The following is a 22,642-nucleotide window of genomic DNA, read 5'->3' as shown; positions in this document are numbered from 1 at the left end:
TTCAGGGAGTCGCATGTTCATCAAACCTACATATATATCAGGTTTATTAGATCTGACCATCATGTTCCTATGCACCAAACTATCAGTTTCATTCAACCTGCGTATCAGGTTTATATATTACAACCAAACTACCAAGTTTGCTACACCTGCATATTAGATTTATTAAACTACATATCAGGTTCATTTAAAAGAAACCTACAGGTTCATTCAGTCTAAACAGATGGTTCATTATCCTAGGACCTAAAGAGAAAAATAATCCTCTACTCAAATATTTAGCTTCAAATACAATTCCTATTGATTGAAAATTGTCGAAAGTATATTGGTTCATGTATACCAGCTCAGCAGATTCTGAAAATTTTCTCCAAGCAACAGCAACTTACCGCATCTTCCATATGGATGCAGACTATCTAATTGGAATCACCATTCGAATCCAACGTGGGTTATTGTTGAGACTATTAATCTCATATCGAGAAAGAAAAGAAATTTTGCATGTGGTTATCCCAACATATTAATAGAACTCTCACCATCAACCAAAATTCTGTCAAAGTACCATTCTAACCATCTAATTAAAACTAAACCTGGATAAGAAATATGAGTAGTAATGTAATTTCATACAACTATAATTTTGCTTTTTTTCTTTCAAAACTTCACCTACATGTAATTTTAACATATTTATAATTAAAAAAATAAAGGTAAATTAATTAAAAGGACTTGAAAACTTTGAGTTTTAACGATAAGGACAAAATAAAGGGTAAAGTGAATAGTAACATGTTTGATTTTTTAGTGTAAAAATATGGTTTTTCGTTAAAGTGAACAATACCGCGGGCTTTTCGGTAAAACTCCCAAAAAATAAAACTCTCTCCCTTCTCCCCACTCGCACGTTCTCTCACTGTCTTCCTCCCTTCTTCCATTTAAAAAAAAATTACACACATTTTGTGTGTGCCAATATGCTAGTAAGTAATTCGATTAATCTTCATTTTATGGTCCACGTCATCCGATTTGTGTTGTCCACGTGTTAAATTAAAAAATTCATTACAGGTGAGGTAACGTGTTCAAACTATCAATCTTACATCGATAAAAAAATCTTGCATGCGTTTATAAGTAATTGATAAACTTCACCAAATTATTTTTTAGTGCTGATAAAGCAACCCATATGTCCAATTTTCTCACCTACCTGCTAATAAAAACTTTATGACATATTTAACCATTTGTCAAAAGACTTTAAAACCCCTATTTAAAACTAATTTAATATATTTCAGACAAAAGAAAAAAGGAAATAAAAATAAAAAAGGTAAAAAATAAGATGAAGAGCCCAGTCTGTTTCTCCCTCTTCCTCCCACTCCTTCCCGTCTTTTTACCCCAACCCAATTCTCTCTTCCCCTTCTCTCCCATTTATCCCTCCTGAGTCTCCTCCATCCCCCCTCTCGCCTCTCCCCTCTCCCACAAACCCTCTCCATAGCTTTTTTTTCTTTCTAATTTTCAATTTGTATCAGGAAATGTGGTAAGAAATTTCGACTTAAGTTCATGAATCGAGCCGAACGTTCATACTGACTCCGGTTTTCATCTTGACAGAACCGCCAGAAACTGACCGAACTATTTTTTATTTTTATTTTTATAAATATCTAGTTCACTTGGCCCATTTTATATATAGACCCAAATGAAATTTAATAAGTCCAAGCCTAAAAGCCATAAATAAACCCCAAATGTTTAAAGCTAGCATTATTTTTTTTTTTTCGTCATCTCTTCCTCTCTTCTTCTTTTGCAGCGCACCGCTTTTCCATTTTCTTCAGTTCTCTTCTTCATTTCTTTCTTTGGTTCTCCTCATCCATTATCCCAACATGTAACCTCCATTTCATAATACCCCAAACATAGGTTTTCTTTCTTGTAACCTATGATTTATGTGTACTAATCGTTTATTTAGCAGTGTTGCAGGAAGTAGTATTGTTAGTCATTAGTTGAGTTTTATATTTATTGTTGGCATAGATTTGTGTATGGCATGCTCTAGCTCGGTATAGGGGTGGACTAAAACTAGTTAGGGGTGGGCATAAAAATCGGGAAGTAGAAGATTCGAAAAAATATATATAATTTTGGTTAAAAACGTAAACCAGTATGAACTGAATTGGAACTTTTCGACTGTTATAAAACGAAAAATCACGATTTAACGGTTATTTTAACTCCGATTTTAATTATTTTTTATAGCTACACTCCTTGATCCTATATGAATACAATGAATGAATTCGATCTTCAATTTAAAATATTTACACTAGTGGATACCACAAAATCTTATGTTATACTTAATGAAAGTATAAATAAACTCTAATTGTTAGTTAATCTATCGTTTTGATGGGATACGCATCCTACAAAACTAATTTTAACTATCCAACCGTCAAACTTATTTGTATATACTTTGATATCGCATACACGAAAAATCGCAAAAAGCAAACATTCAAAGATCAAGTAAGGAGACAAAACTTTTCGACGGTTACAAACAAAAAATCACGATTTAACGGTTATTTTAACTCCAATTTTGATGATATTTTACAGCTACATTCCTTGACCCTACATGAATACAATGAATGAATTCGATCTTCAATTTAAAATATTTACACTAGTGGATACCACAAAATCTTATGTTATACTTGATGAAAGTATAAATAAACTCTAAATGTTAGTGAATCTATCGTTTTGATGGGATACACATTCTACGAAACTAATTTCAACGATCCAACTGTCAAACTTGTTTGCATATGCTTCGAGATCGCATACTTCAAAAATCGCAAAAACAAACATTCAGAGATCAAGTAACGGGATAAAACTTTTCGACAGTTATCAACGAAAAATCACTATTTAACGGTTATTTTAACTTTGATTTTGATGATTTTTTCCAGCTACACTCTTTCACCTTATGTGAATACAATGAATAAACTCGATCTTCAATTTAAAATATTTACACTAGTGGATATCACAAAATCTTATGTTATACTTAATGAAAGTATGAATAAACTCTCAAGTGTTAGTGAATATATTGTTTTGATGTGATACGCATTCTACGAAACTAGTTTCAATGATCCAACCATCAAACATGTTTGTATATACTTCAAGATCGCATACGCCAAAAATTGCAAAAAAACAAACATTCAGAGATCAAGTGACGGGACAAAACTTGTCGACGGTTATAAACGAAAAATCACGTTTTATGTGACAACCCGTCCCGAGATATGATTATCGTTGACGTGAAATGACGGAAATACCCTCGAACGTTAATTGATGTGTGTGAGATTTTATTGGGTTAATTATTTTAGAGTGGTGACCCAATTAGAAATAAGTTTTTCTTAGTTTTTGATTGATGGCTTTTGGACCACACACTTACCCATCTTCTCTTTCTCCTTACCGTACACTCTCTCTTCACTATCTCTTCTCTTTCTTCGTACAGGAAAACCCCAAAATCCTTGCAAACCTTGTAGATCGAAGGTATTGAGAGCACCATTGTATTCCTTGCAAGCTTAGGATTACACCTATACCAATTTTAGAATGTAGAACCCCCATTTTCCCCGAGAACCCGAGAACCCAGAAATCTGCACTGTTCATGCACAAGTAAAATCGAAGGTTTCAGTGATTTTGGAGATCATAGGGAGCTTTTAGACGTCTCCACGAAGCTCAGAGTAGTTCGTTGACGTGTTTTGGACGTCGGGATTGTGAGTTTCAAGCTTGACCGGATTTTGTGGAATTTCTCTGGCGAGATCCCGTGACTTTTGGAGCTTCAAATTGTTTTCTGGCGACGACAGCGGTGACAGGAGGAGTGCCGGAGAAGAAAAGAGAATATTCCGTTATTTTAATAGAATATTCCTAACGGCGTCAGGTTAGTTTTAACGGAATCTATTAGATTTGACAGAATATTCCTTAACTGCCGTTACTGTTCCGTTACATGTGCCAGGCACGTGGCGGCGCGTGGGAGCTCGAAAAAGTATTTTAAAAGTATGGGGATGATCCTGAGGTTGTGTAGGTCACTGTAGTATATTCATATACTCAATTTGAGCTATATATGAGAAGTTATTAGCTAGTTTAGTTTATGTGCTTTAAAATAACGTATTTATAGCTATTTCTCATATAGGCGAGACCTATCCAGATGACGAGCGTAGCTAGGTTAGGCGTGTGGGTTACAACCCGGCTACATATCAGTGAGTGGCCTTTTGTTTTCAGTATATATCTATATACTTGATATATTTCCCAGAAATGCATTTTAAAGGAAAGTATGCTTTAAAAATATGTGGACGCTCAGGTAAGTACCAGGTAAGTTATGTTTGATTATGTGAAATATTGATAATGGAAATGTGAACTACAAACGGCTTGATCCCTGTTTAGGGTACGTAGGTAGCCTAACGTAACATTAGGTGCAGCCATACAACATATGAGATGAAATAAATGAGATATAAGTTTGTTTGAGGAATTGAGTAGTGTGATAAACATGTTTGGTTGATAATGCAAGATATGATTGAGAAACGATGAGCTCATAAACCTGTACCCCGGGTGATTGTGATTTAGCCAAAGAGAGCTGGCACATGCCTGTATATTATGTCACCTCCCGCACCATATGCTCACATAGGATCCAATTTAGGTGCACAGCTTGTCGTACAAACCACAAGAGATGGTTCCGACTCGTAGGTGACTAGCGATTTATCGCACAACTAGCATGAAAGCGTAGCATTGAGCATAACTATATTACACCCAGTCTTGTCGTACAGACCATTTCAGTGGTTCCGACTTGCGTGCAGTGTAGTGTGGTACAGGTCACTTGAGGTGACTCCGGCTAGATTGATTGATGAGCTATGAATTCATGCCGTACAGACCTCTGTATGGGTTCCGGCTGATATGTTGTTTTCCATGAGCTTATTACCACTTGTGTTACTTATTCTGTAATACGTTTTTGGCATGGCATACTTATGTTTATGATTATGTGAAGCATGATTTGAATATATATACTTATATTCTATTTCTGGGACAATTATACATGTTTTATGGCGAGGGGTTAGAGCTTTTGATAAATGAAATGGTTTTGAAAAGCATTGTTTTTGCCCACTCACGCTTTTGTTTTGCGCCCCTCCAGGTTTTAGTTAAGCTTTTTCATTGGTGGCTCACGAGGATTGATCGGAGGTTCTGACAAACTATCACAAAAGTAGGATTCACCTTCGGGTGTTATATCTTAGTAATTGTCCTTGACTGCAACTAGACATTCTTATTGCTCTGAATATGTATTTTTACACTTAGACTCGCACTAGCATCCTTTCTTAGCTAGTATTGCTAGTGATTCGGTTTTTATTTATTCGTAATTTTATTTATATTCTTAGCTTCCACACTGTGCATATGGTTACGTCACTCTCACGTGACGGCCAGCACGCCCTCCTTGGGACGGGGTGTGTCAATTGACCGGTTATTTTAACTCTAATTTTGATGATTTTTTACAGCTACATTCCTTGACCCTATATGAATACAATGAATGAATTTGATCGTCAATTTAAAATATTTACACTAGTGGATACCACAAAATCTTATGTTATTCTTAATGAAAGTATAAATAAACTCTAAGTGTTAGTGAATCTATCGTTTTGATGGGATGCACATTCTACAAAACTAATTTCAACGATCCAACCATCAAACTTGTTTGTATATGCTTCGAGATTGCATACGCCAAAAATCGCAATAAATAAAAATTCAAAGATCAAGTAACGGAACAAAACTTGTCGATGGTTATCAATGAAAAATCACGATTTAACGGTTATTTTAACTCCGATTTTGATGATTTTTTATAGCTACACTCCTTGACCCTATATAAATACAATGAATGAACTCGATCTTCAATTTAAAATATTTATACTAGTGGATACCACAAACCTTATATTATACTTAATAAAAGTATAAATAAACTTTAAGTGTTAGTGAATCTATCGTTTTGATGGGATACGCATTCTACGAAATTAATTTCAACGATCCAACCGTCAAACTTGTTTGTATATGTTTCGTGATCGCATACACCAAAAATTGTAAAAAATAAACATTCAGAGATCAAGTAACGGGATTTTTTATATGTTTCGTGATCGCTATCGTTTCGACGGTCATCAATGAAAAATCATGATTTAACGGTTATTTTAACTCCGATTTTGATGATTTTTTATAGCTGCACTCCTTGACCCTATACGAATACGATGAATGAACTCGATCTTCAATTTAAAATATTTACACTAGTGGATACCATAAAACCTTATGTATACTTAATGAAAGTATAAATAAGCTCTAAGTGCTAGTGAATATATCGTTTTGATGTGATACGCATTCTACGAAACTAATTTCAACGATCCAACCGTCAAACTTGTTTGTATATGCTTCGATATCACATACGCCAAGTAACGGGACAAAACTTTTCAACGGTTATCAACGAAAAATCAAGATTTAACGGTTATTTTAACTCCAATTTTGATGATTTTTTTACAGCTACACTCCTTGACCCTATATGAATACAATGAATGAACTCTATCTTCAATTTAAAATATTTACATTAGTGGATACCACAAATCTTATGTTATACTTGATGAAAGTATGAATAAACTCGTAAGTGTTAGTGAATCTATTGTTTTGATGGGATACGCATTCTACGAAACTAATTTCAACGATCCAGCCATCAAATATACTTCAAGATCGCATATGCCAAAAATTGCAAACAAGAAACATTCAGAGTTCAAGTAATGGGACAAAACTTTTCGATGGTTATGGACGAAAAATCACAATTTAACGGTTATTTTAACTCCGATTTTGATGATTTTTTACAGCTACACTCCTTGATCCTATATGAATACAATGAACTAATTTGACCGTCAATTTAAAATTTTTGCACAAGTGGATACCACAAAATCTTATGTCATGATGATCGATGAAAATTGAGGATTTTGTAAAAGGATTAACATGCAAGCTTTGAGTTCCATTGACAAGGTTTAAACTTTTGAGGAAGGCTTCTCAACCTTGAAAACAAAAACGCTTTCATTTTGCATATCCTTGCACATTTGATATTTTGTAATAGACTAGTAGTGTATGGATGTTTGTTTATTAGGCTTTTATTTTCGAGTGTAGATGTAGTACTTAAACGACAAATGTGTTTTAATGTTTTGAAGTAATATTTATGTGGCAATGTGTGGTATGTGGAAATTTTGGCAAAGTGACCTGACTTGTTAAGGACCCATTAAGATAATAGGTGTGACACGACACAACCTGTTAAGATAACAGGTGTTACACGAACAAGATAATCACGACCCGTTTGCCAGGCCTATCTAGCTCGGTATAGGGGTGGACTAAAACTAGTTAGGGGTGGGCATAAAAACCGGGAAGTAGAAGATTCGAAAAAATATATATAATTTTGGTTAGAATCGTAAACCAGTATGAACTAAACTAGAACCGTTGTGAACTGAACTGTACGGTTTTAGTAATAAATTTGAGCAAAATTGCACTGAACCGAACCGTTGATATTTTTCAATTCCGATTTGAAAGTGGAACTGAGCCGAACCAGATCTTGCCCACCCATATATTGGAAGGCATTTACATCGGAAATGGATACTAATGTATTTTGCACACATCTACACGTTTTTATGCTTGTGTTTATTAGAATTTTAAAAATAAAATATATAAAGAGATCAAATATAAAATGATTGCTAACAGTTTTTTGTGCCAACCTTCAAATGATATTTCGTTGTTGAAGAAGTTGTTCATATATTTAATGACTGTTTTTGGATACCTACCTTACCTTTATTGGGAAAACGATAGAAAGCTCGTCGAAAAATTCGGGAGTGACTGTTCGGGGTTCTCAAGTTTTAGTTCCAGGTTTGGAGGAACGAAAGGTATGGTTGTGATCAGGGGATTGAAATGAGGACGGTGGTGGTGTTTTGAAGGTCGATCCGCATGAGTTGGGCGGTTTTGTTTGTGTTACATAGAGAAGAGGGAGGATGAGGTTAAAAAGAGAAGAAGACAGGAAGGGGAGAGAGATTGTGTGTGTCGGTGGTATGGTTTCCCATAAAGGAAATACTTCTATAAATAGAAAATACGCAAATTTGACCTCCGAACTTCTATATGGTTGGCAATTTCCCACCTAAAGTTAATTTTAGCTGATTGTCCCGTCAGCTTTCATAATTAGCCAATTTTCCTCTCAAAATTTAATTTCAGCCAATTATCCCCAACTTTTAGAAATAACCAATTTTTCCCTTGACGCTAAATTTTAAAAAAATTTATCCAATTTTTCATCAATTTTGATCATGAGGACAACACATGACAATTGAATGGGAGCTAAAAGAATGGAAAATTGGTTGAAAGTTGGATGAAATTTTTTAAAATATAATGTTAGGGGGAATTGTATATTTATAAAATTTTAAGGGGGTAGTCGACTAAAGTTAAAGTTTAGGAGAAAAATTGGCTAATTATGATAGTTTAGAAGTTAATCGGCTATAATTAAAGTTCAGAATAAGTTTGGGGAGAAAACTGACAAATATCTTTAGAAAATATTCTACACAAAAAGACAACGGGATATTTTCTTAAATAGGAAACTGATATTTTCAAAACAGTCCGTGAAAATGATTACCAAATTGACCTTAAAGTCCCGTGCTTTGTAAAATATTTGTTCTAAATCCAAATTTATTTCCGTTCCACTTGCGCTCATGCGTTTATGATGACGAGTAATACAAGAATATAACGAGAAAAAAGACAATATGAATTAAGCTCAAATGTCCATGTAAAATTTCACTTTGCCCAACATGAGCACTTTTGTCAAGTTACCACTACCGGGAGAAAAATATACAAAATTGAGGACGAGTCGTCTCCTACAGCCATCAAATCTTATAAAGATGTTGACCCGTACTCTTTTATTTGCTGATTCCTCTCATTGAAATTTGTCGTGTTGCACAAAATTAGTTACGGATTGCAATGAAATTTGCCGTGTATCATTCAAGAGAGAACAATGAAAAGGAGAAGAAATAGGATGCCACAAATAAAAGTTGTGAAGCACTAATCCATTATTTGTCGTCAGAAGCAAGTTTGACGTCAACCAATCCGTGACCAATAACGGATCAGAAAATGTGGAAGAAGAAAGGTAACACGTCTAACATCAAATTATGATTTCAACGCTAGGATGCATTAATAAAGGACAACGAAAGATTTTTTTCATTCTTTTTTTTTTGAAAATTCGGGCATGGCTGCCCAAATTATTACCCACAACCAACATTACAACACAAGGATCCAAAATGTACAACACAGAGGCCCAAAAACAAAAAACACAAACAAACAACAGAAGCCCAACCAAAAGTTGAGACTAAAGCAAAGAAACACAGAAACAACCGGAGCCGACGCGTTTTCCGCCATAGCCGCTGTGGCAACCACCAAAACCGCAGCCGTGCATGTCGATCCAGCCAAAGTCGCACCCCAAACAACGCCGCACCTCACCGAAATGAACAGTGATGTCGTACCCGTGGTGTCATGTATAGCTTGCGCAGTTGTCGAAGATGCAAATAGCATCTGCTGCAAACTTTGAATTAGAGTGCACGTAAAACAATTAGCAAAAAAAGTTAGGAGTTTTCCCGCAAAACAAAATGGTGAAGAGAAACACACATTCATCATAGATACTTCTATGCAAAAGAGTTCAGTGTTATTGAGAAGGCATGTATTTTCCTTTTTTGAAGATTGGGAAGACATGCTAGACCACTACCATAAAGTCTACCGAATGCCAGACAGGCCCATGTTGCCAAATTACATCAAATTCTACCATCAACCGTGCAAATTTTGAATTTCTCCCTAGAAATACAGGAACAGATGCCAATAACTAGTTTGTTTAAGTGGGGTTCTGAACGTCATAGTGTATAGAATTGCTTGTCATATCAGGCTATAAGCGTTCCAGCAGGACTTCTTTGCTAACGTAATTAGTGTATTATGGATGTGGATCCATTCAGCCATCGAATTTTCAAAGCGAATGCAGCAAAAAGATATCAAAGAGCAGGCAATCATGCCTTATGACTACGTGCCATTACTGTCCGTATGAATGCAAACAAGAATACCATACAAAGCTAGGCTCACAGGTGATGATGGCTGCAACGATCATCAATAGTATAGGTCAGACCCCAAGAATAAAAACATAACGGGAACCCCAGAAGATAGGGAAGGATGGAACCATGGAAGGAAAATTTTAATGCTTAACTGGGATAACCTCCAGGGAATAAAGAAAGTATACAAGCAACGTGATCAGTAGGTAGAATGTCCATGATCCTTTCGTCATCCAGGTCCTCTCAATGACTACAACTAGAATCCAACTTTTTTTCTGCAGAAGATTTTGGAAATTTGGATATAACAGTAAATGCAGGAAACTTGAAAACCAAGAACACATACAAACCTCAGATAATAATTTCTCATCCTTGTGATAAGAATTTGATAATTCTCCAGCAAGTTCTGCATGCTTTCTCCTGTACACATATTAGATACTCCAGTAAAAGAAATGTGAAATGTAGCAGATAAGAAACAATTGAAATGTACACATATTAGATACTCCACTATACAAAGCATAATAAATTGACAAGTAAAAATGCATTGTACCTGAGGGAATGAAGATCAAGATGGATGTGCGCTTCATCTGATGATACAGTTGAATATCAGAGTGCGCAACGAACAATACTAACAAAGTAATAGAAATATTATTGATATCAAACGAGAATGCCGAAACGGCTACAAAACCCTAAGAGACTACATTGTGAATAACTTATTAAAACTAACTAATACAAGCACTACTATATATAATGAAAACTAAAGCAAACCCTAATCCTTAAAGGATATAGAAAACTAAAGCACAATCCTAACCCCAATAGGCAAGGAAACGAAACCTGAATACTAATGGGCAAGAAACTCTAATATCCTTGTCCCACAAGAAAACCACAAACAATAATAAAATAATAACTAAATTTTCCAACACCCCCCGTCAAACTCATGGCGGTATACAACATGGGTTTGCAAACAAGCAGATGTGGATGCAAGCTCCATTAGGCCGACAAGACAAGACAAAGCGAACAAGCGAGCAAACAAACGAACGAACAAACAAGCATGCGAGCATGGTAGTGATGCGAAGATGCGAGTTTTTGTAGCAGCGGTGGATCATGCAGGTGAAGTGGGGCGAGTTGAACTGGTGCAGATGCAGCAGATCTTATACTGGTGCAGGAGTGGTCCAGGAGTGGGTGATTCTGCAAGAGGGCAGGGTTGCAGCAGGTGGGTCGGGTCAGTCAGATGCGGCAGCGGGGATGCGGGTACAGCAAGTGCAGTAGCGGAGTCAGCGGGTCATGGTGCGGACGGCGGTGGACAGCTACAGAATCGATTCAAGCAGTGGAGTTGTGATTGCAGGGTGGCGAGGAATGCAATGTCGAGGGTGTGAGTTCAATGAATGACAAACAGCAGTGCGAAATGGCTCCAGCGCGGCCCGGCTCTGGTGGCTCAATTCCGGCATGGCTTCAGAAGACAAATTGATAATAACCAAAGCAGATTAAATCCTGAAGGATTGAACCTGCTCTGATACCAAGTTGAATATCAGAGTGCGCAACGAACAATACTAACAAAGTAATAGAAATATTATTGATATCAAACGAGAATGCCGAAACGGCTACAAAACCCTAAGAGACTACATTGTGAATAACTTATTAAAACTAACTAATACAAGCACTACTATATATAGTGAAAACTAAAGTAAACCCTAATCCTTAAAGGATATAGAAAACTAAAGCACAATCCTAACCCCAATAGGCAAGGAAACGAAACCCTAATACTAATGGGCAAGAAACTCTAATATCCTTGTTCCACAAGAAAACCACAAACAATAATAAAATAATAACTAAATTTTCCAACAGATACTTGAGATTCAGGTGCCATTAGAATTGCTTGCTGCTGAGCATTCTCAACTTGAGCTTCCACCCATTGTCTTTCACTTGTCCCAAAACTGCACAACATTCAGCAGTAACAGAGTCAGCAGGGATTCCAAATTTACTGACAACAAAAAAATGCTAGCATGAAAGTTGACAAGAAAAAAGGTTTAACCAGCCACAGATATAGAAATACCACATCTATTCGAGTACCATAAATAGGAGAGAGAGAGAGAGAGAGAGAGATTGATGATGATGGGGGAGATTGAACAGAATACAAATAACTAAAATGGAAAATATACTATATACCTCTCAAGGGCCAGAGAAGTAAATTAAGTTACTAGAATATACCCTCTCACTCGGATTACACAAAAGGAATATATCTCGAATTTCCACCATACTATTTATCTGTCAGCTTTTTGTACCTTGTTTTTAAATTTTCTTAAAGGAACTTTTGTAGCTTCTTTGTATATTTCTTAAAGGAAATAAAAGGATTGAAGTAAATAATAACAACAATTGTTCTAGTTTCTCAAAGAGGATGTAGGAATCTGAATCCAACAAAATAAGTAGGCATCATTCTATCAATTTCTATAAGTTAGAAACTTTCTGAATAGGGGAAAAAGTTACATACATTGAACGAATTCGTTGAAACTCAGAGACGCTGATGATGTGATTTTTTAAGATCTGCTGCAACAAAAAGGCCAAATAAAAGGCGTCAATATTGCTACTCTATATAAGTTAAAACAGCTAGGTAACTCTAGATTATGGATATTCACTTGCGCAAAGCATCAAAATTTGCATCAAAGTGATGGTGACATGAATACATATGGTTGGCATACATATTAAGTTTCTGTACATGATTAAGGCTGTGTATGGAATCACTACTCTACCACACCAGCGAATTGGACAAGTAGTTTATTAGAAAAACAAAAATAATCTTGCAAATCATAAAGTTGCAGCAATGCTGGCTAAATTTCCGACCTAAGTGAAAGCAACACTGGCTGACGAGTACATCAGAAGCTTGATGAGTAAGCATGTCAAATTGAGAATGCAGATGTCTAAGCTGACCCTGCCAACTGTAAAGCTTCAGCTTTATAGGCCAAAGTTGCATCCCTAAGGAAGGAAAGAAGTCTGTAAGTAGCTGGAGCAGGATTCCGCAATGCATCATCACTAGGCAAAAAAATGATTATGATTCTGTAATCCAAGAATCAATGGTACATCTAAAGATACAAAATGTCCATATCATACTGAACCTGAAAACTAGTTTTATTAGATAAAGTGAAGTTAGAACCAACTTGACATGATGTTAAATTACGAACGAGGATAAACTGCAAATCTAACACATGCAAAGAAACTTTAATAAGACCTATTTCACAGTCCATCATCAATGTAATTGCCAGTCATATCTTATACCAGAAAAAACGTGTCATAAAATCTTTAGTCCAGGTGATTCCATCAAGTACAAACAAGAACTTAGCTAGTACCAAACGACATGCATAAGCCTGAACTCAACCACATCCAGAAACCCTTTCACAACCTGCTTGCCCTCAAACAAATCAAGTCAGAACTTCAATAACCATCGCACCAAAGTAGTCAGATAGATCCAAAGCAAAAGGTAGCACAAGCAACGCTATCGTATAACGGATACTATGAATACAGGATATCAAATCTTCCACTACAAGAACAATCAGGGTGTCAGATGATTAATGAAGAGCATGGCAAGGAATCTTGAGAAGCAAAACCAAGATGAAGTGCAAGAGTTCAAAAGGCAACTAGCCGACTGATCAAATTACCCGAGCATGGAAAGACAGGAAATGTGGTGCTGCCGAGAATGGCCAACTACATGAAATGTGGGGCTGTCTACTAATTATTCCTAAAGAGTAAATAATCAGGAGTTGGGGGATGAGAAAACACATGTTTTGTCGGCATCATACATACACAAAAAGCACTATATCATCCACAACTATAATTCAAAGGACTGGCATTTTCTTCAAACATCTAAAATCAGTCAATTTGCTTATATACATCATTTTTGTTTGGTTCGGTTTGATGTTGCTAGCGTTTTTGCTTTACCCACGAAAGCTAAAAGCGATATCAACCAAATCTGGAGAATTCACAATAAGAATGGAATGTAATAAGCATACCGTGATAAACAGACATCCAATTCCTTTTACCTTCACCAACTCCGACAACATAATACAACAAGGTGCAGAGGGAATTATGACTAGGAAATCGCCCTGCACCTTGCAGGCTTCCCTTCAAGTATATCATTAAGTATATCATTAAGATGAAGAAGAATGTTACATGATTCACTACCATATAACAGATAAAATCACTAAATTACGTAATCGGTTTAATGAGATAAAAACATTAAATTAGGTAATCGGTTTATGAGCCCAAACCCTGCATTTCCCAACAGCAATGTATGTAATACGCAATCAAATCCGATAAGAAAAGACATCACTGGATTAATTTGAAATTAAGTAGCATCAATTTATCTCCAATTACATAACACTAGTCTGTCAACTGCAAGGGACTACATTTACCAACCCATAATAAAGAGTCAAACGATTACCAACACATAATAAAGAGTCAAACGATTTCCCTGCTACGGGTAGAATCGAACTCGCACAGCCCCATGCCGGGGCAGGAGAGCCGCAACAGACGGAATTCCTCAGGCTTCGAAGTGGTGGGAATGAGCCGATACCGAGCCATCACATTCAGGTGGACTTGGATTATCCCTCTGGAGATTTCCTCGATGAGCTTTTCACCTAAGTAGGCACGATCAGTTTGCATTTTGAAACTCAAGGTGTCCGTCTGGTTGGTCTCGCTGGTTAAAAGCAAGGGAGGAGGCAATGACTTGGTAGTCACCATAAAGCTGCCGCCAAGCCAGCGATCGTGCAAGAAGAGCGTGGCCTGTAGACGATCGTCAAAGTAGAGGTAGAAGCCGTGCTTGCTGTTGGGGTTTGTGACTACGAGCTTCAGCTTCCATTCAACAGTACACTCGGGCCCGGCCGCGCTGAGTCGGGAAATGGTAATCGACTCAACACTTACCTCCAATGGTGCCGGAAAAGGCGAGTAAGCCCTATAGCAGACCAGGATGAGGAACACAATACTCACAATAAAAGCAGCTAAACTGTTCACGACTAGAAAGGGCCGCTTGCTATAATCGGCCCTCACTGTTGAATAAGTATTGAGAACGAACACCGATGGCTTCATGACGATGAGGAGCTAGGTGGATCGATCAATGCCATTGGGAGAAAAGATGAACAACACGGGCCGAGGGAAAGATAACTAAAAGGATTATACGAGGAATCAATTAGAACCATTAACAATTTCATAGATTTCGAACCCAAAACAACAAAATCGATCAGAACCCAATAATAACTTCACAATCTACAAAACAAAATCATAGAAACAGGTCGTCGGATTTGGAATTTACCAAACACTGGACTACACTTATTAGTAGTTCAGTCCATTCCAATGAAACTTAATGAGTCCAAACAAAAATGCCCTAGGCGTTTGTTGCGCCAAACTATTTCGGACTGGACTAACTTCAAAGACTAAGCTGGAATGGTTTAGACTAGACTAAGCTGGACTAATTTAGTGAAGCGGTGCAGTGTTGGACTAAGAAACTGGATAATAACAAATTATAATATTATATTATTTAATATATAAATTATTAATATTTTATTATGATCTAGGTGATCGGAGATGACGAGGAGTCTATCGGAAGTGGTTGTTGAGCATGACGAGGACGAGAGAGGATAGTCTTAGCTAGTCACATGGTTATTGGGAGGTCTCGCTAAGACCTCTTAGTGAAGGGTTTTGTCCATGTTAGTCCCCTTTAGTCTCATTAATGTTAATCCCAGCATGGAACAAACACGGTATTGAACTAACAGCTAGTCCAGTCCAGTCCAGTCCCACTTAGTGAGGGCAAACAAACGCTTATAAGTTTATTGATGCCTATTTCACAATTTGTAAATTAAATTGGGATAATTGACACTTATTTGTTTTGGCGGAACTCAAATTGGAGACTTTTCTAAGAGCATTGTTGGAAATTTTAATATTATTATTACTATTATAATTATATTAAATAATTGAGTGGAAATTAGAAGTGGTGTCTTTTGGTAGAAATATGAATCTATCATAATAAAGAGTCGTAATTTTTTACTCTTCATAAATGGTCGCATGCTTTATAAAGAAGTATCTCAAATCTAAAAATAGGGAAGCCTCCTATAATCATAAAAACAACTTTTCATCATATATATTCATATTCATACATATAGTGCACTAAAAATTAGATAATCTCATTGAATCTATATGAGAGCATTTTCAACACAAATGTGTTTCATTTGAGCATTGTAATTTGGAGTGCTACTATTAGAAGGACGTGGCTATTGTATTCTGGGAGACAAGCACCAACCAACCATGAGCACCGTAGTGGTGCGTAAACTTATCTTAAGGACAGAGTGTCCAACACTTGTCTCGACCGTGTTTTCCAGGTTTTTCTAATCCATTAGTCAAGTTCGTTTAACATTGGTTAATCATGTGCATGCATTACTTTTACGAACGGAGCCACTATAGGCTTAGAGGGGTGGATGTCCCCACTCAGTTTTTTTGTTTGTTTGTTTGTTTTGTTTTGTTTTTCTCACAAAGATTGTACAGTTTTGCATCCCAATGACCGACCCTAAATAAAATACAATTAAACTCTATATGTTAATTGGTACTATAAGGGAAATGCTAAGGAGACTCTTCTAAAAGTGGGTCTCTCAAGGAACTCTCCATCATTTCATGTTTTTGGCACAATTTCGTATTAACATTATAAAACATTGTGCCAAAAACATGAGGTGACGGAGAATCCATGGAGTGTCCCACTTTAAGAGAGTCCCCTTAGCATTTCTCTTGGTATCAATATGATTGACTTCTCCAACAATGATTCTAAGTGTTTTGTATGAAAAACTTTATGGATTAATATGTAAGTGTTTTGTTTAGTAAATTTTTTTAGCTTTTTAATTGTGACTTTGTTGTTTAAGGATGCCCCCATTCACACAAATCTCTGGCTTCATCCCTGATTACTTTGATATATAATTGCATGAATTTTTTATTCATTTTCTATGTGATTTAATATGGTAATTATACCCTATTTTCCCAACAATCTTAAGACAAGATTAGGTTTGGTTGCTATAATCTTGTCATCAGTTCCGAATTGCATTACATAATTGGTAATTCATAAATGTTGTTTTGCATGATTGCATACTTGGGTTTTCCATGTTCGTTTTGATTATTAATTTAATAAGTGCATGATCACTTTGTAGACAACATGTGTTGTATTCATACATGTATTGTTTCGAAGAACATGCCAACTATATATGTGTTGTTGTTGTGTTTTTACATATGCTTAATGTCGTATAAGGTTCTAAAAGTCGTTAGGCGCTAGTCGGGCGGTGGGCTAGGGTCTAGCGCCTAGGCGGTTAGGCGGGGCCTAGGCGGATTTAAGTAAATCAATCATATTTCGTGTAAATAAGTGTGCTTATACTTGAAATATATATAATTTCGTCATAAACTACAAAATAAAATGCATATATATTTTGAAGTATTGGAACATAATGAAAACATGTGATATAAGGATATAATGTGTGTTCATTTAAGTATGCAACAAGTCTCTTACAATTTATTAGAAAAAAACAAAATGCAAAATGAAAGTTATTTATTTTCTGTCTAAGTGAGTTGTGACCTAGGCGAGTGTTTAGGCGGGTCTAGGCGGGTCCCTAGGCGGTCTAGGCGGTGCCTTAGTAGGTCTAGGCGCCCTCACGAAGATGTGATAGAATATGAGATGTGATATTTATTTTTTTTAAGAATTAACGTTTAGTCTGAGAAAATTAATTATATTTTTATGCAACCCTCACGAAGTTATAATTTCTGCAAACCTCATGAAGAGTTGCGACCCTTCATGAAAAGGAGATATCCAAACAAAGAAGAAAACGGTTTCTATATGGAAAGTAACACTATTCCTTGCCTGGAAATGGCAAGCCTTGCACAATGCTTAGTTTTCTGCATGCAAATATAGATACTTTCATTTCATGGAAGCAAATGGCAGAGTCATCACGGGTTTGGTTGGAGGATGGAAACACTCGGTTTGTTTAGTATCCATCGGTGAAAGATGGCTTGAAATATATATATATATATATATATATTTCATAAATTAGACAAAATCTGAATACAGTATGTGGTTTCCTATTTCTAAGTATGGTGAAATAGTATGTAATGGTATTAAAACAAACACAATGTGAGTAAATTGTGGGGGAGTGACATAGTTAATTTGAGATTATATGTTAACAATAAAAAGTAATTTGCTTCTAGAATGAGATAAAGATTATCTTTTACAATTGTGATTTTAAGCTATTGAAAGATTAGAGATCTTTTGGCAAATACCTTAAAGGTGAGGGAGTTTACCAAAGCATTAGTAAACTATTTGGTAATTAGGTCCGGATATATGTTTGGAGGACTTAACGTCAGAAAACAACTACTCGTAAACAAAATTAATTTTCATGCATGGATGAAATTTGTGATGGTCATACATTAAAGAGATAGTCAGCCTAGTGGATCCACTTATTAAGGTTTGACTAGAGAGTAAGTTGTATCATCGAGGGGAATGAGTTAAAAGCCCGTAATATAGTAGTCATAGTGGAACCCAACCTAGTTGACGGGAGATCTCAAGATCTAGGTTCAAAAATACAACTAAATTATGACAAATCAAAGTAGCATTATGGAGATATATTCTCATTCTACCCAGGCAAGACAAGTTGGAGTATCGCTTGGACAACCTCTAGAAACTTGCTCGAGTGGCTAAATAGGTTACAAGGTCTTTAATGTATTAAAGAAGGATGGAATTCTAATAACCTTTCCACTCGATTCTCGTTATTTTTTACTTGAATTTTCTCATTTACCCTTTTAACTTTCTTCTTACTCATGCTTGATGATCAAAACTAGGTAATTTTTAGATCACTCTGTAACTTTGCAAAATCAACAAAATTAGAAATTATTTAAATGTCAGTTCACATTGTCCATATTTTAATTCGTTAAGTGAAGAACATGGTTTGTCAATTTTATAAATAACCATTCATAATTTTCAATTGAGTTATGTTTTTTTTATTTATAAAAATGATCACTAAGAGTAACCTAAAAAGACCAAAGTGGATGATTAACTCCGGGAGGTCATATCATGGAAGTTAGAAGGAGCTCCTCCAGACAAGGGTGCAAACACTGGAGATCAAATACATAAAACTATCACCATTTTTGTTCAGTAAGATTCCAACTTCTAGCGGTTTTTCTTGGTGGGCTGAAATGACGTCCTAGCCTAGGCCCCTTCCTCTTTGGCCCATGCCATTGAACTGGCCCATATTTTCGACAACAAGCACCAACGTTGTAAGGGTCATTTCCGCCCATTCCCCACCTAGCCCTCCTCCATAGCACCTGCTTCATCGTCATCTCGTCCACCCCTATCTCCCAAACCAGCTCCGCCCTCTACGGCCAGATTTGAATATGGTCATCTTTTTAACCTTTTTTTGAGATCTAGCTATTCAGTTGCAATAATTGATTGAAATTCAACGATTAGATTTGAATATATCCAAAGTTAGTTTAATTAAATTAGCCATAAACTTAAAGTATAAACATAAAACTCATAAATTATTGAGCGGCTATGTTTAGCGCCTTCAGTTGGGTGAAGATGGTATATGAGTATAGCCTGATACTGTTTATTTCAAAATAATATTTTACAGGACTATAAATTTTGTTAGGACTATATCTAGCCTTTTCGGTTAAAAATAGGCTTAGGTTTCTATGGTGGGTACTTGGAGAGTAATATCTTATTCTTTGGGCCCTTTATAATAAGCTCAATAGGCCCCCCAATTCTGTCAAAACCCCAACTCAAAGCCCTATAAGTTTATTGATACCGTATTTCATAATTTGTAAATTAAATTGGGATAATTGACACTTTTTTATTTTGGCGGAACTCAAATTGGAGACTTTTCTAAGAGCGTTGTTTGAAATTTTATTATTATTATTATTATTATTATTATTATTATATTGAATAATTGAGTGGAAATTAGAAGTGATATCTTTTGGTAGAAATATGCGTCTATTATAATGAAGAGTCGCAACTTTTGACTCTTTATGAATGCTCACATGCTTTATAAAGAAGTATCTCAAATCTATAAATAAGGAAGCCTCCTACAATCATAAAAACAACTTTTCATCATATATATTCATATTCATACATATATTCATACATATAGTGCACTAAAAATTAGATAATCTCATTGAGTCTATATGAGAGTATTTTCAACACAATTGTGCTTCATTGGAGCCTTGTGATTTGGAATACTACTATTACAAAGATGTGGCCATTGTACCCTGGGGGATAAGCGCCAACCAATCATGAGCACCATAATGGAGCGTAAACTTATCTTAAAGACAAAGTGTTCAACACCTGTCAGAAGATTAATGAAGAGCATGGCAAGGAATCTTGAGAAGCATAACAAGATGAAGTGCAAGAGTTCAAAAGGCAACTAGCCGACTGATCAAATTACCCGAGCATGGAAAGACAGGAAATGTGGTGCTGCCGAGAATGGCCAACTACATGAAATGTGGGGCTGTCTACTAATTATTCCTAAAGAGTAAATAATCAGGAGTTGGAGGATGAGAAAACACATGTTTTATCGGCATCATACATACACAAAAAGCACTATATCATCCACAACTATAATTCAAAGGACTGGCATTTTCTTGAAACATCTAAAATCAGTCAATTTGCTTATATACATCATTTTTGTTTGGTTCGGTTTGATGTTGCTTGTGTTTTTGCTTTACCCACGAAAGCTAAAAGCGATATCAACCAAATCTGGAGAATTCACTATAAGAACGGAATGTAATAAGCATACCGTGATAAACAGAACGTCCAATTCCTTTTACCTCCACCAGCTCCAACAGCATAATACAATAAGCTGCAGAGGGAATTATGACTAGGAAATGTAGCCCTGCACCTTGCAGGCTTCCCTTCAATTATATCATTAAGATGAAGAAGAATGTTACATGATTCACTACCATATAACAGATAAAATCACTAAATTAGGTAATCAGTTTAATGAGATAAAAACATTAAATTAGGTAATCAGTTTAATGAGCTCAAACCCTGCATTTCCCAACAGCAATGTATGTAATGCGCAATCAAATCCGATAAGAAAAGACATCACTGGATTAATTTGAAATTAAGTAGAATCAATTTATCTACAATTATATAACACGAGTCTGTCAACTGCAAGCAACTACATTTACCAACACATAATAAAGAGTCAAACGATTTCCCTGCTACGGGTAGAATCGAACTCACACAACCCCATGCCGGGGCAGAAGAGCCGCAACAGACGGAATTCCTCAGGCTTCGAAGTGGTGGGAAAGAGCCGATATTGAGCCATCACATTCAGGTGGACTTGGATTATCCCTCTGGAGATTTCCTCGATGAGCTCTTCACCTAAGTAGGCACGATCAGTTTGCATTTTGAAATTCAAGGTGGCCATCTGGTTGGTCTTGCTGGTTAAAAAGCAAGGGAGGAGGCAATGACTTGGTAGTCACCATAAAGCTGCTGCCAAGCCAGCGATCGTACAAGAAGAGGGTGGCATGCAGACGATCTCCAGAGTAGAGGTGGAAGCCGTGCTTGCTGTTGGGATTTGTGACTACTAGCTTCAGCTCCCATTTAACGATACACTCGGGCCCGGCCGCTCTGAGTCGGGAAACGGTAATCGACTCAGCACTTACTTCCAATGGTTCCGGAAATGGCGAGTAAGCCATATAGCATACGAGGATGAAGAACACAATACTCACAATAAAAGTAGCTAAATTGCTCACGACTAGGACGGGCTGCTGGCTATAATCTCTCCTCATTGTTGAATAAAAATTGAGAATGAACACCGGTGGTTTCATGACGATGAGCTAGGTAGATCGATCAATGGCAGTGGGAGAAACGATGAACAACACGGGCCGTGGGAAAGATAACTAAAAGGATTATACGAGGAATCATATCAGAATCCATTAATAATTTCATAGATTTTGAACCCAAAACAACAAAATGGATCAAAACCCAATAATAATTTCACAATCTACAAAACAAAATCATAGAAATAGGTCGTCGGATTTGGAATTTACCAAATGAGGAGAGCAGGTAGAGGGAGTAGGACGTTGAGGAGGATCAGCGAGGAGGAGGACCGGCGAGAAGGACGACCGAGAATGAGGAGCAAGCAACGCTTTCGAAGACGGGCTTAGCAATCCTGTGAGAATTGGGGTTCTCGCCAAGAACTTTTAGCGAAGGGGTTTGTCGGAGCGAGTACCGGCTAATCCCATTAAACTTAAACCCATGCAAAACAAGAGTACACTAATAACTAGTCCAGTCCAGTCCAATGAAACTGAGCCCGAACAAAAACACCCTATAAGTTTATTGATGCCTATTTCACAATTTGCAAATTAAATTGGGATAATTGACATTTATTTATTTTGGCAGAACTCAAGTTAGAGACATTTCTAAGAGCATTGTTGGAAATTTTAATATTATTATTAGTATTATAATTAAATTAAATAATTGAGTGAAAATTAGAAGTGGTGTCTTTTGGTAGAAATATGCGTCTATCATAATGAAGAGTCTCAATTTTTTACTCTTCATAAATGGTCAC

The 22,642-nt window shown here is 36.4% G+C and overlaps 2 protein-coding genes and 2 long non-coding RNA genes across 14 annotated transcripts in view; all 4 read right to left on the bottom strand.

The window, feature by feature from the left end:
- Positions 1–9,221: 9,221 nt before the first annotated feature.
- The window catches only part of LOC126622010 (uncharacterized), a 72,172-nt gene continuing 58,751 nt past the window's right edge, over positions 9,222–22,642 (bottom strand). For 9 of the 11 annotated variants that reach the window (XM_050290648.1, XM_050290647.1, XM_050290657.1 and 6 more), the window contains 2 exons: positions 10,220–10,481; positions 9,479–10,110 (listed from right to left, as the gene is read on the bottom strand). In XM_050290648.1, coding sequence (XP_050146605.1) covers positions 10,039–10,110; positions 10,220–10,481 — 334 coding nt within the window. In that variant the 3' untranslated portion in view covers positions 9,479–10,038. Of the gene's footprint in view, positions 10,111–10,219; positions 10,482–22,642 lie in introns of all 11 variants that reach the window. The other 2 variants (XM_050290656.1, XM_050290653.1) reach the window with 2 other exon arrangements.
- Positions 10,692–11,902, bottom strand: LOC126622016 (uncharacterized). Its single transcript, XR_007623251.1, has 2 exons — positions 11,818–11,902; positions 10,692–10,895 (listed from the first exon to the last, which is right to left on the bottom strand). It is a non-coding gene; the product is annotated as an uncharacterized LOC126622016 (long non-coding RNA).
- Positions 11,906–12,984, bottom strand: LOC126622014 (uncharacterized). Its single transcript, XR_007623249.1, has 3 exons — positions 12,900–12,984; positions 12,550–12,602; positions 11,906–11,995 (listed from the first exon to the last, which is right to left on the bottom strand). It is a non-coding gene; the product is annotated as an uncharacterized LOC126622014 (long non-coding RNA).
- On the bottom strand, positions 14,398–21,927 carry LOC126622011 (uncharacterized). Its single transcript, XM_050290660.1, has 2 exons — positions 21,735–21,927; positions 14,398–14,972 (listed from the first exon to the last, which is right to left on the bottom strand). The coding sequence occupies exons 1-2, from the start codon at positions 21,897–21,899 to the stop codon at positions 14,511–14,513; spliced, it is 627 nt and encodes a 208-aa protein (XP_050146617.1). The 5' UTR covers positions 21,900–21,927; the 3' UTR covers positions 14,398–14,510.

This window comes from Malus sylvestris, chromosome 5, assembly GCF_916048215.2.
Source record: "Malus sylvestris chromosome 5, drMalSylv7.2, whole genome shotgun sequence".
Lineage (NCBI taxonomy): Eukaryota > Viridiplantae > Streptophyta > Magnoliopsida > Rosales > Rosaceae > Malus > Malus sylvestris.
This window is presented reverse-complemented; position numbering and strand designations above follow the sequence as displayed.